This window comes from Chiroxiphia lanceolata, chromosome 4 (assembly GCF_009829145.1).
Source record: "Chiroxiphia lanceolata isolate bChiLan1 chromosome 4, bChiLan1.pri, whole genome shotgun sequence".
NCBI classification, from domain to species: Eukaryota; Metazoa; Chordata; class Aves; order Passeriformes; family Pipridae; genus Chiroxiphia; species Chiroxiphia lanceolata.
This window is the reverse complement of record NC_045640.1, coordinates 31,625,003-31,639,334: the sequence shown is the minus strand read 5'-3', so window position 1 is coordinate 31,639,334 and position 14,332 is coordinate 31,625,003. Positions and strand designations below refer to the sequence as shown.

Sequence of the window (14,332 nt, the reverse complement as noted above, 5' to 3'; positions counted from 1 at the left end):
ATGGACTCTTCTCTTTTTGGAGGACCAGAATTGGTGAGAAAGGCACACCCAAGCTCTCTGAGCAGTAAAACCTCTCCTTTGCACCAGAAGAACAAGATGAGCCAGAAGGAGTAATGCTCAATCAAAGCAGTGGCAGAAGCCACAGTTTGCCTTGGGAAGAAAACTCCAGATACTTATGCATTTTATAAGAAGCTGCCTTGACTGTTATGAGAATCTGGAAACACAACATACCCACTGACCAAAAGCTGTGATCAAGAAGCAAGCAGACCATGCAGTTGTTCCCTCTAGATCTGCTTACGAGTTTTTCAGAGGATCATAATTTGTGGAATCAAAGGTCTTTTGTAACTATGTCTGCTCCCACACGCTGTCTTAGAAGAGAGGACAATAATTATAAAGGACTTAGCCTGTTTACGTACCAAGAAGCACTGTACTCAGGACATTTTCTGATCTATGGTGAATCAGCTCTGAATTACATTAATTGCATGTGGGACAATCTCAGTCTAATTTGTTTTGCAAAGTTTGTTCTCCTAGCTCAAGGGTTATGCATGAGCAATAGAAGGATCCCAGTAGTAAGACTGCCTCTGTTGGGGATTCTGCACTGAAGGTAACTCCAGTCATAAGGTTTGCTTTAAGGTTTTCCACTGTTAGTCTTTGTCTTTCTTTTAATTTTGATAATCTGTCTGTATTCAGCAGATACACAATGTAGAAAAAAATTCATCCCTAGGCTTTTCCGTCTTTGTATTTCAGTAAGAGCAATATTTTTTTTTCTGTAGTAAAGCAAATTAGATCACAAAGTGCTGCATTGCCATCATGTTTTCAAAGCAGAACTTTAATTCAGGTACCTAGAGAAGTTTGGATTAGACATAGTCTTTTCTCAGGCTACACTCACTATCTGAATTACACCAGTATTTAAACCTTTGGGTAGTTACGTATAATTTGCATCAACTTAGTCCCCCAAATGTTATATCTGCATTCCTGCAAGAGGTGTACATGCACCATCCCCTGTTAAGACAGCTGTGTCCGGTTCCATGAACCTTCTGCATGAACCAGGTGGGAAAAAAGTAGAAGTGACGGGAGGGAGAGGAGAAAACAGAGAAGGAAAAAAAAGAGAGAGAGAAGCAAGAACCAAAGTGTCAGAAAATGTCAGAGGAAAGAGAAGTAAAACAGAACAAGAAGACACGGTAGTGGCAGGCTATGAACTGCAGTATGCTCCTCTACTGACCCTTCCTTTCCTGTCAGCTGAAGCCTGAGCCTGGGCCTCCCCATCTGCAGCAAGATGTTTTTTCAAATTATGCTGAGAGACAGTAGCTCTAAACTGATCCTCTAAGAAAAGAATATTGAAATTAAAAATACATGTTATCTCAAGCAACTGTTCTTCAGATTTACAAGCAAGATAAGTTGCATTAGAAATATACTAAGGCTGTGAAGTAGCCAGAAGCCAAGAAGCATAGGAACCACTCATTCCCCTTCCTTTTTGAATCAGATACAGTCTCTTTGTATGATCCCAAAATTCCTTTTACAGAGATCCCTTGTTTCACTCACTGCATAGGACAGGCTGTGTTCCTGTGATGAATGAGGATGGCATAACAAAGGCGAAAGGCTTCTGCTTTGTTCCAGTTTTCAAGACAGTAAATAAGATAATGCCTTGCAAAAGAAAGGGTGGTGTTACAGACCAGGCAGGTCTCAGTACCTACTGGGACAACTAAATTCTCACCCCAGTTCTGCCACGTGCTGCCCAGGCAAACCAGTAGATTGTGGTGTCTGGCTGGTGCCCAGTCTGTGATACCAGGGGTTGTATTTTGGAAGTACTGATCACAAAGGCAATCAAGACAGAGGGAGCTATGCTGCAATCATATAAAGTACTGTGAAGTGAATCCTAATATTTTACCTCTCAGTTCAGGCTCTCAAAATTATTCAGAAATCTTCATTTTGAACTCTGTACCTCAGAGCTCCATATGTAACACAGGCACAGAATTCTCTGATCTTTCTCAATATCAGGAAGACAAAAACATAAACTAATGCAAAAAGTCTAAAGCCCTCAAACAAAGTTGATTTAGTTTGAACCCAGCAGGCCTTCAAGGATCATGGAAGTAAGTAATGCAGGGAGAGCACCATAGGGAAACTGATAAGAAAATGAGTCATTTCAATGCAAGGTTTGGATGGTTCATAAAATAAACAGGGCTCAGGGTCACATGTTGAGTGCTGAACATGGACACCTCCCATGTTAGCTGAGGCAGAGACTTCTTTAAAGGGCCAGCACGGGGAAGAAGAGAGGTGACTGTGATTAAGAGCCCTGTGTGCACAGGGCAGCAGGTTACATACAGGTTCTTAATATAATCCTGGTGGTTTTTTATTTTTTAGTGCTTGAATTTACAAGCTAGAGATTTTATTTTTGAAACTGAAGGTTGGGTATCAGTTGATGAGATGAACATAATATACAGCAGAACATAGCTTCCACCTCTCTGTCTGAGAAGAGGCAGCAGATGTTGAGCCCAGAGAGGACAATAAAGAAACTTAACACAGATCCCATTTACTCAAGGTGTGCATCACAACCTCCCACCAGGCCTTCTACACCAGCTCCTGCTCTGCCAGTGGGCCAGGCACACTCTATTTGCTCTGTGAGGATCTTCATAATACCTTTGCCCCCCAAAACAGCAACCCACTAATTTTTGCCTTCAACCTCTGATCAGACTCTATATTTATTTCTCCCGAGACTGCTCATTTGATTATCTGCTTTCATTTTATCAAGTAGCCTACAAGTGCAGTGCATGCCCAGACCATTCCAGATAAACATCCCAGCCACCCAAATGGGTTTGGAACTGAGCCAGGTGACTTTGCCTATCCCCGTCTCAAGCTCCCACTTTCAATAATGTCTCTATTACACAACATCACAACAACATACTGGCACAAATCCTGCTTCCCACGGCCCTTGGTGCCAGGACTACCTGCAGTCTGAAATGCCTTCTCAGACCACATTTTACTTTTTTCTTTTTGTTGGCTTTACAGTTTTCACTCCTACTCCGAGCGTGCAGAGCTGAGCCAGCACCTCTGCTACATGGGGGTTGGCTGTGCCTGCCAAACAACCCTGGAATTGTCAGCCACAGCCTGCACAGGTGGACTGCCATTTCCTGTTTCTGAAAGCACTGTTACCAGCCACACCATCACTCTTCTTAATTTAGAAAGCTGTTTCGTGTCTCGTGTTTTGGTTCCACACTTCCACACACAGGCTGAGGGCTGTAACAGGAATAACAGCACTGAGGTTACGCGACACTTTCCCTGTTCAAAACAGTCGGTGAGGAAACCCACGGGTATTATTTATTGTAAACACTTCCCACAGACTAAACCCAACAGGTACCAGCAAGTAGTCTTGCTCCTCTGTGTTTTCCAGTGTAACATGACAACGAAGGAGCATGCTCGAGAACCACAATATGGAATGAAGTATGTGTGTTTAATTTTACCTGTGTGGACATTTTAAATTTATAGTTGAAGGTTCATGCCAATTATACTTCTCAGCTGTAAGTATCTGCCAAATGGTTTCTTATCAATGGAACAAAAAAAGAGTAGCAGCAGGGTTTTCCCACAATAAGGCATGAAACCAATCCCTGCTACTATAAATCATAAGCAAGAGCAGAGCTAATCTCATGGATTTTTTTTACAGTCACTTCTTGCACTTTCTAAGCAGCAGTCTCAAACCTTACAAATGTTTTCAAACCTAAATTCCTGATACAGCTGCTAAAATATGAGGGATTTTTTTTCTGGCATCCACTATTTCTGAGGCACTGACTTCTGTAGTGACATTATAAATGCCAGTCCCACAACCTGTCCTGTGCAGAGAAACACCCATACCTGGGGTCTCTCCATGGACCCATGTACCAGGTAAGCCAGAGAGTCAGAGTTCCAGCAGTACAGAGCTGTAACAAAACCACAATGCATGCTGCAACATGTACCAAGGAGACGTAAGTCACGTCACTGCAAAACACCAGCCTCCACTGCCCATATATATAAAAAAATCTGAAAGAGGCAGAGATTTGAGATGGAATGTGATAATTGCAGTCCTAATAGAATTTAGTATTTTAACCCTGGACTGTATAGTGTTTGGCAACTTTATTTCAACATTGTTTTTAAACACAGATGTCTAACCCATAAAATATTAGTATCCATAACTTTATCTTCCAGAGAAGTATAGTGAAAAAATCATCTTTGTTTCCTTTTGAAGACATAAACCACCTAAAATAATTAATAAGTAAAAATACAGAAACTATTAAACATATAAATTCCATCTTTTTCCTTTTAAGATATTAGTTTCCAGTTTGGTTTGGTTCTGAAAGCTTCTAAGCAAAATGTGTAAATTATCTATACTAAATACTTGGTTTGCAACAACAACAAATAGAATTAATGATGATGTTACTTTTAGTCTTCTAAAGTTATGCTAATGAAAACACTAATCAAAGATTGCAGTCACTACATTTTGAGTCCTTGCCTGTTGTAGGTGGATTTCATTGAGCAATAAGATTTATAACTTTATCATGACGCAATGTATGTAAGGCTGAACTCATTTAGTTGCTAATGAAATGTGATCTGGGGACTCTTGCACCAGCTGGGTAATGATTAGGGCTTATCACAGATAGGTCTAGGAAAAGGCTGGGAAATACTTAAGCTTGTTTTGCAGTTGCTTTGGGCTCTTAAGAAAGGAGCAATTTTTCTGCAATATCAGCCTGCAGTTTTCTGCCCACACAAGAGAGGTAATGATAAGGCTTTTAACTGATTTGCAAGTGATATGGTTATATGAAGTCTGATAAAATGCTACTAAATCTTTCTAGTTTAGTGCCTTTTAAATTGTGAGATGGGTACTTGTCTTCTCACTCAGCTCAAAGAAAATGTTAATTAAGCATGTGGCTTCAGAGAAACCTTGCAGAACTTGCTCATTGTGATGCCTCCTAACTTGAAATTCTGCTTTTAATAGTTTCCTGCTGGCACAAGCAGCAACTCTGTGTAGGTTTCCCAAAGCAAGAAAGGGGATCCTAAAGGCAGTTTCTGCTTGTGGGGCAGACAAGGTATTGCATTTTATATAGCCTTTATCTCTTTGATAAAGGCTATAATGGCTCCATATTAACTATAGGGCCACTCAAACATCTAAATTACTGAATAATTTTAAAAATAATCAATGTAATAAAAAAGTAGTTCCTATCTTCATAAAAAATAAGTACTTTAAAAGCAGATGAAGTTAAACTGTGACTTCTAGAATATCTTGTCCATACATGCCATCAGCTGGGGGAAAAAAAAGGGAAAAAATCTACATGAGTAGTAAAATACCTGTCTCCTTAACATAGAGTGTAGCTGAACTGCAGAGCAGATTTCTCTTTAAAGACCTTCTCTCTGCAAACAGCTACTACACTTCCTCCTTCTTTCTTTAGTAGTGGTGGTCTCCAGCTTCTCTTAAAAGAGAAATGCTGTCTGTCAACTGAAAACTACACAGCAACTTTTAAAAATCCATAGTTTTTCTGAACTGCAAGACTTCAGATTTGGTGTTTGTAAGTCAGGAGAGGTTTTTCAAAGTGGAGTGGAGAAATAAAACCTCAAATATAGCAGAGCACAGTAGAGAAAGCTCCCCCCTGCTTTGATTTTATGTAGGTTTTTTTATAAAATACATACAATTTCGATTCTTTTGTAGCTTAAAGGAAAATTTCTTGAGGGGTTTGTGTTTTCCATGAATGTCTGTTATTCAGGTTGAATTCAGTCATTTTTGTAAAAGAAAGACATCTCCTTTTCCATTGAATCAGAGGCTTGCATATCTAAAATTCCCCTGCAAATGAGCAGTGGGTTCTATGGATTTGTTCTTGAAAAAGGCTTCTCCCTTGTCTCCCAGGATGTGTTCATGATATTTAAAGTAGGTGTTTATGCATGGCGGGGGGAAGGTGAGGTTCTGTTGTGTGACTGTAGTGGGGGGGGGTGTTTGTGTTTTTCTGGGTTTTGTGGGAATTCTGTGAGTTTGTTTTTTTTTCTTTCCATGACATGGTTATAAGACTGGACCTAACAAGCTTTTAACATCAAGGTGCTGGGAAGCACTTCAGAGTAGTGCTTGCTTTAGAGACGCAAGTACAAGTAGGCAGTACAAGTTGAGATAAGGAGTCATCCAGAGAATTGATAGGTCAGCAAACCTCACGCTTACAGTTCAGGTCCTACTTCTTCCTTAACGATATTATCTACTTATCACACTCCCTTTGAAATAATTTAATTCTGTATTTGACTTAGGGTAAGAAGAAACAGTCATGAGACCTGTGCCTAATACAAGTCCTTTAAGAGTCAGCATTCTGCCCATATTAGCCAAGGACTAGATGTAGAAATGGTTTTGTTCTTTTGTTTAACAGTGCCATAATCCAACTGGAGTTCATGTGACACTGACCCAGACAGAGGGCACCCTGGCACTGTCTGAGATGTTAGCCCAGACCAGTGTACATGAGTGGCACCGCTTCCAACAGAGGTCTGGGGCTGCACTGGACACTCCTCAGTGGGGCTGGGCTGAGTTACAGCATTGTGTGATGGCTGCTTTCCTTTGGGCCTGTACTGGAGGCCACAGGGCTCTTTGCCCACGGTGTGGTAGGACAAGGCTCAGTGCTCTCCAGAGCACTTCCCTGAGGAAGCTCAAAGCCATGCTCCTCATTTCTGGTGCTGGAGCTGGCTGAGGACACTGTCTATCCTTCCTTACTGCTAAGTATAAGCCACTGGTTTCCTGGAAGCTCTGTGTAGCAACATGCAATCACCTGGGCTCAAGCAATTGCTTTACCACCACCTGCAGTGGGTGCCAGGCCTGGCAATGTACTGTGTCATAATATGCCATCCTGCTACCAGCACACCTTCTGACCAGCACTATTTGGCTGCACGTTGCATGGCTCTCTGCAAAGCAGTCTGGCTAAAGGCTGCAGCATCAAATACTAATGTATTCCTTTGCCTCAAAGAAGGGAATTGGGATGTAGCTTTATTGAAACACACCTCAATTCGGTTTTTCTTCTCCCTCCACTCCTTACAAATAAGAAACAGTTATGACAGTTGGATTGCTGCAAATTAGTTACATTCCAGTTAATGGGATTAGGAATTGGTTATGGACAGAAGCCCTTCTTCTATAGGGCAGAAGAGCACTAAAGAGGAAAATACGGTACCCCAAACACCCTGTGCTGAGTGAGGGCCGGATAAGTTGGAGCGTCCTGTGCCCCTTTGCAAGGCCTTTGTCTGACCACAGCAGCCAGCAGAAAAATCCCTGAACAGGTGCTCAAACACTTCTTGTGGCTTTGCCACAAAGGCAGATACAGTTTTGTCTATTTCACATGGTGTTATGAACTAAGCTAAAGATTTCTTGTCCTGAGCTTTATTTTTGAAGGCTTTACTTTTACTGTCTGGATGTGAGTGCAAACAGATACTTCAGGCAGACCTAGACATGCCAGTTAACTGTGCTGTATTCTGTAGGGAGGATTATTATGAGCTTTCTGTAACCTATTTTCCTAGATATCTTCTGTGAATTTTTCCACAAGAGGACATAAATATTTCAGGTGTCGTCACTGTACTTCAAGTTTAGGCAGTCTTTGATATCTATTGATACCTTCCCAATCCCCAGGTGCAGGTTAAGGATTTTACATTAATCTATTCAGTGAAGATTGTTGCAAAAGCATAGCACAGCAAATGACATGCTTTATTCCTGCCTGTGAGGACTAAGAAAGGTTCACTGCAGCTCCCCTCCCTTCTGTTTGTTATACAGCACTTCTCATTCTGATGGTGGTTCAGTTCCTGATGGAGGAGCAAAATGTTATCACAGAGGTCCCAGCAGCCCTAAAGCGTCTGGCCAAGTATGTAGTGCGTGGTTTCTATGGTGTAGAGTACGCCCTGGCCCTCGATATACTGATCCACTACTCCTGTGTGAAAGAGGATGACTTGTTACAGCTGCTCAAGTACGAACGTAAACAGCTGCGTACTGTCCTCAACATGCTCAAGGCAGACAAGCTGGTGAAAATGCGTATGAGAGTTGAAACGGGGCCTAGTGGGAAGAGCACAAGGCACAATTACTATTACATCAATTACAAGGTGCTGGTGGATGTGGTAAAATACAAACTAGATCATGTGCGCCGGAAAATAGAAGCGGATGAGCGGGATTCAACTACCAGGTCCTCTTTTATATGTCCATCTTGCTCTAGCACTTACACAGACCTTGAAGTCAATCAGCTCTTTGATGCATTTACAGGTATATTACTTATATTGTTTATTTGCTGTTATCTTAGAGAATAACTCTGATAACACAAAACTGTCTCCTAGGCAAACTTTGCAATAAAAGCATGTTTGTTAGGATATGCTTCTTGTTTGCTGGTGGGCAAGGGTCTGGGACCTGAGAAGCTGGGATGTCAGTGGCAGAGAAAGTGCTGTACAGGCCAAGTAAAAGGAAGAATAATCTTGAATATATGAGCTGGGGTCGGGAATCAGATTTCAGGCCTCAGCTTTGCTTTTAGTAAGACTCTTAACCTGGTTTAAGATTACTCATCCAAGTGTTGTGAGTCCCACTCCCTCATATGGGAATGAGAACACAGTACTGGCTTTACCCTGGTGTGTGTTAGTTAATCCATTTGTGTGTTCAGTACTCTAGTTTGAGTGTGTTAGATAATGCATTGGTGTGTTCACTTCTTCTGATGGAAGAGTTGGACAAGATGGATAAGACTGTTTGCAGTCACCTACTGTAATAAGTGTCTTGCAGCTCAGCAGTAGGAGTTCTGTCACTCCTGGGCTGGGAAGTTCAAGCTCCTCCCGGGTCAACACAACACATCCACAATAGAAATGGTGTCAGAGCTTGTCGGTTTTTCTTCTCTAAAATGAAAATAACTAAACAGAGAGTACATTTTCAAAATGAGTTAAAATGGCATCATAGTACAATACATTAAGTGCAGCTACTGTGCTGACATTTGGGTCGTGGAAAGGATGTCAGAGCCAGGGAGAATGAACTTTATATGACTAAACTGAAATGTCAATGGTGAAATTAGTGTGCTGCCAGTAAGCATCCCTTTCTTCTAAATGGAGGGACTCGGTCAAGTTACTGAAATGCAAACATTGAGGCTGGTGATATATTTTAATAGAATAAGCTTAAAGTTGGGGTTTTTTTTGTTTTTCCTGAAGACATAAATATAGGGGTTTAGCATATGCCTTGATTCTAAATTACTCTTTTTGAACTAAAACCAGATGCTATTTGTGCTTGCAACTGTCTTTTTTTTTCTTACATTAAGAACTGAGATGAGATCCGAGAATAAAAAAATAAACCTTACTATCTGATGATAGTCCATGTCTAGTAAATTTAAATTTCTCTCCTGAGACATTTCCTCTTGCATAGAAAGTGTCTGAATATCAGTTTGTCTCAAGTTTGCCTGTAAAACTGAGTTCACCTAGTTAATGTGAACAAACGAATAAAGCCGCAATGTTTTGGTACTTGTCCAGGCTGTGGACTGCTTAGCAAAGTACTGCTGATCTTTTTGCATCCTATGAGCATGAGAATTTCCAATTTGCAAAATGTTGCAGAGACTTTCCACTGCACTTACTGCAACACTGAAGTAGAGGAAGATGCCTCAGCATTTCCAAAGCATGATGCTCAAACCTTGTTAGCGAAGTTCAATGAGCAGATGGAACCTGTCTTTGTCCTGCTGCGTGAGACTGAAGATATTGTTCTGCCATATGACTTGCTGGAGCCTCAGCCAACAGAAATACCAGAATTATCAGAAAGGTATAAACATAACCCTCTAGAACTTCTGATCACTGCAAACCCCAACAACTTTCCAGCGTAAAATCTTTGAAATACTCAACTTGCAGCCTACTTTGTACTCCATTCTGCTCTGCTCTGTACAGTCTGCTGTTTAATGAAGAAGTCTGTAATATCTAAGGCATTCTAAATTATTGCTATGCATTTATAATTTCATTTTTGCTACCTTTTTTATTTTAAGTGATTTATCTTCCAGATTTCTCCTTCAGCTAGTGCTTATATAGCTCTTTCCATGAGAAAGTAACATTGCTCTATCAGTGTGCTTCATCTTGAGATGCACTACTGAAAAAACCTTGCAAAAATCAATGGTTCAGAACCGCTTGCCTCTGAGATGAGGTAACAGGGAATGCAAATTGTTTTAATCCAGAGCACTTGTTAGTCTGCTGACAAAACATGTTTTTGGGGTTATTTTTGTTTGTTTGAGGTTGTTGGTTGTTGGTTTGGGGTTTGGTTTTTTTAGTGGTGGTGGTGGTGGGGTTTTGTTTGTTTTTTTTGTTGTTGTTGTTGTTGGGTTTTGTTGGGTTTTTTTTTATGGGAACTGAGGGTGTTCTTCCCTGAATTTTACCCGTTCAAAATGTGACCCTCCATTTAGCTTTGATCAGAAGTTGGGCTCAAGTGCGCTGGAATCCTGCAGCTGCCCTGAAAAATGGGCATACAGAAGTTCCTCTTTCAGCATTACGTACACCCAAAATGTAGTTATTGATGTCCAAGACTCAAAGCGCAAAAAGAAAAGAGAAAAAACAACTACAGAGCAACCTATCTGGTTGTCACAGAGCACCATGGAAGGAGCAACAATAGCCAGCAACAACAGTGGTAAGTTTTAAGCATTAACAAATAAATTCATCAGCCTAAGTGCATTTAAATATAGCCTTCCTTTTGAAAATCTAGTGAGCTTGGTTTAGAAAATAGAATAATGCTTCAATTCTACACTAGTGGTTATCAGAGTTTCTAAAAACTAGCCTTTAGACTGACTGGGGTAGTATTCCTAAAGGTACCAGGTCCTGAAGCTTCTGGCTCTAACCATGCAATAACATGAGTGGTAATCTTTACAGTGGGAAGCTCTTGGAAATGTCTGTACTTTCAGCAGAATTGTAGTGTGGGTAGAAAACATCTAGAGTAGAAAAAGTCATCTATGTAGGATGTCTGTGGTAACTATAAGCTATTGACCCCTCTAATACTTCGTATTGTGTATTAGGAGTAAATGCTTCTAAAGAAATTGAAGAAACTGTCAACAACAATGAAATCCTCAAGACTCTTCTGATCCATGAACTGAAGTCATCATCTAGCACACATCAGGCTCCTGTTGTCCAAAGTAAACTACATGAATCAGGCAGTGATAGTAGCGAGTTTGAAGAGGATGCCAAGTGCTCAAGAGGAGCAGGAATGAAAGCAGCAGGCAGCAACTCTGAACAAGAGGAACAGGAAACTCTAGGTCCTATTTTAATGGTAGCTGGACAACCACATGCATATGGTGAAGTCAGTGAAAATCCAGAGCTTGTCTCTCTTATGACAAAAGAAGAGAGAGAAGCTTATATAAAAGTAGGACAAGAAATGTTTCGGTCTGTCTTTGAGTAAATGCTACTGTGTGAATATGCGCACTTGTATAGAATGGGTGAAGGCTTCTAACTCACGCTCTTTAAACTTTACCACTGAAGTGTTTTGTTTGAACTCTTGGCTATGCAAGATAGTAATCCTGTAGTAGGTACTACAGTTCAAAATACTAACATTGCAGCCACAGCAACCCAAAATTACTATGTCTTTTCTGTTGTCTTAATGCTTAGACTTTGTAAGTGATGTAATTAGTTTTGGTGCATGAATCATTTTAGGACACGTTGGGATCTGATTAAAATAACATTTCAAAAGCAGTGATGCAATCTATTGTAAGAAATCAGTTATTCCACCTTCCTCTCAAAAGTAGCAGTTACTTCCAGTAGGGAAGATGAGTCCAAGTCCAGTATGATTTGGTTTTGCTCTATACCAGTCTTGCATTACTTTGTTAAGTCACTCACTACACAACAGGTAAGGGATAGATGCCACACAGCAATCTCCTTCCAAGGGAAGAGCTGTTACTGAATTGCATTAGCATTAGATGAGAACCAGCTCTGGCCTCTTGAACTTTCATCCTAAAAGTAATCATCGCACTTCTTTGTAATTGTTGCTCACAGAACTGTCTCAAGTGATGAACTGTGCAATGGGCATTGAACAGTAAGATGTAACATTCACTTTGGTCCAGATCAGTACAGGAGCAAGCAATGTATTAAGCACAAGACTCTGCTTCTCCTACCTCACACTCTCCTGTGCTCTTTTTAAGCAACAAACAAATTCTACTTGAACTAAGCTACATATGTAGTATGCCAGAAGGACTGGCATTGAATATAAGAGAGAGCTTAACTTTTCAACAATTCTGCTACGTCAGTAAAGGATAATGAAAGTAGACTAGAAGAGCACAAACAAACACAGGAGGTTCCCTCTGAATATTAGGAAACACTGTCCTGTAATGGTGACTGAGCACTTGCACAGGTTGCTCAGGGAGGTTGTAGTCTCTCATGGAGATATTCAAAAGCCACCTGGGCAAACATCTCTGAGTGGCCCTACCAGACGATGGGAGCTGGACAAGCTGACCTCCAGGGGTCTGTGCTGACCTCAACCATTCTGTGATGAAACGGTGGAGAGGAAGTATGACCAAAGAAATACAATTTCAGTGCATTTTTCCTACACAAACTATGTTGGTTTTGGCTGAGGTAATTTTCTTCACAGTAACTGGTGTTGGGCTGTGTTTTGGATTTGTGCTGAAAACAGTGTAGATAACACAGGGATGTTTTCATTATTGCTGAGTGGGGATTACACAGAGCAAGGACTTCTCTGCTCCTCACCCCCCCCTCCACCAAGGAGGCTGGGAGTGCACAAGGAGGTGGGAGGGGACACAGCTTTGACAACTGACTGCCATGACCAAAGGGATATTCTAGACCCCTATGGCATCATGCTCAGCATATAAATCTCAGAGAAGAAGGATGGGGTGACTGACATTTGGAGGGATGGCATTTGTCTTCCCAAGTCATCGTTATGCCTCATGGAGCCCTGCTCTCCTGGAGATGGCCAAACACCTGCCTGCCATTTTGCTTTGCTTGCATGCACAGCTTTTGCTTTAGCTCTTAAACTGTCTATTTCAACATATGAGGTTTTTTGCTTTCACTCTTCCAGTTCTCTCTCTGATCCCACTGGTGGGGGAGTAAGCAAGCACCTCCTTGGTGCTTAGGCACTAGCTGAGATTAAACTTGCACCCTGCCAGGGCAAGAATTCAGGAATGGTGTGTGCTCATGCTCTTTCTTGAGCTTAGAATTTTATGATTCACCATATAAACTAGACTTGTTTCAAACCTGCACACATAATCTTGTTCTACTTCATAAAAAATGTCCTCTTTTAGGTTTACTGAGCGATTCTTGGGCTAAACTAGTCATTAATAACTTTGATTGTTTCACGTTCACAGGTTTACCTTTGCCACGTTATATTTCATGTCCTCAAGTTTAAAGTCTGCACAGTAACTAAACTGTCTTCAAACCTTTTGCTAGTAACTTTTTTGGACAGGAGAGGCATGTGACCATAAGCTGCCATTTCAAAATTCACTCAATGTCTAGAGACACTCTAAACAAACTAAAAAATGAAATCACAAAAGAATTACATTCTCTTTTTATTTAAACTTCACACATATTTAAGGCTTCACTGTCACTAGACTGTCACCCATGGTATATAGCCATATTATCACACTAACCTCACAAGCACCACAACCCTGAATTAAAGATGACCAGTGCTTTTTAACTACTGTGAGAAAAGCCTTGTGTTTAAGGTAAACAGGATGTCTATAATGCAGCAGATCTGCTGAATAAGCTACTTCTAGCTCAATTTTTTGATTCAGTGTTATTTCCAACTCTGGTCTGAAAAAGTGAAGAAAGTTTTCCAATCTACTTTTCTACAATTCTAATTCCACCTTTACCACTAGACTCCATTAGTTGCTGACTGTTTTTTTAAAACATTAACTTCGTAAGGAAATTTAGGAAATTCCAATTAAAGTCAAATACTTTAGGAACAGATTCTACATCACTTTTAACTGTTACCTGTGAGAGGATACTGGTATTTTCAGACAGGCTTATTCCTTTGAACACTGAAAGTGCAAAACAAAAAATGCAGGAAAATACCTCTGGTTTCTGCAATTAACTACACACCTGGGGTATTTTAAGTTCACCTCAGACAAATATGCTGATACAAAGGAATTCCACAGGCCATGAACAGGAACTTTTTTGTTACAATCCAGCTATACTCTAGGCTATAAAGGCAACATGTAGGTATGTACTGTGTCTACACCTCGTATTTGCAGAAGATGGAGAAACTTAGTCGGACAAGAATTTCTTGTCCCAGGAAAATGAGCAGTGTTTCTTGTAAGAGAAGTAACAAACTGCTACAAGTATGCCAACACTTAAAGTCAGTTAACTTCCAGCAACAAACTCAGCAAACCAGTTTGCAAGCCAAAGGAAAATTTTTCAAAAGACAAAA

General features: G+C 40.7%; 1 protein-coding gene across 1 annotated transcript; it reads left to right on the top strand.

Annotated features, from left to right (window-relative positions):
- Nucleotides 1-7,713: 7,713 nt before the first annotated feature.
- On the top strand, nt 7,714-11,359 carry LOC116785941 (general transcription factor IIE subunit 1-like). Its single transcript, XM_032686145.1, has 4 exons — nt 7,714-8,230; nt 9,547-9,748; nt 10,377-10,597; nt 10,980-11,359. The coding sequence occupies exons 1-4, from the start codon at nt 7,765-7,767 to the stop codon at nt 11,357-11,359; spliced, it is 1,269 nt and encodes a 422-aa protein (XP_032542036.1). The 5' UTR covers nt 7,714-7,764.
- The last annotated feature ends 2,973 nt before the right edge of the window (nt 11,360-14,332 follow it).

Excerpts from the sequence above, each read along its gene's own strand:
- LOC116785941 (XM_032686145.1), top strand. The coding sequence starts at position 7,765 with ATGGTGGTTCAGTTCCTGATGGAGGAGCAAAATGTTATCACAGAGGTC. Across the intron at positions 8,231-9,546 it reads GCTCTTTGATGCATTTACAG|AGACTTTCCACTGCACTTAC; the intron begins GTATATTACTTA and ends AAAATGTTGCAG. Across the intron at positions 10,598-10,979 it reads AATAGCCAGCAACAACAGTG|GAGTAAATGCTTCTAAAGAA; the intron begins GTAAGTTTTAAG and ends ATTGTGTATTAG.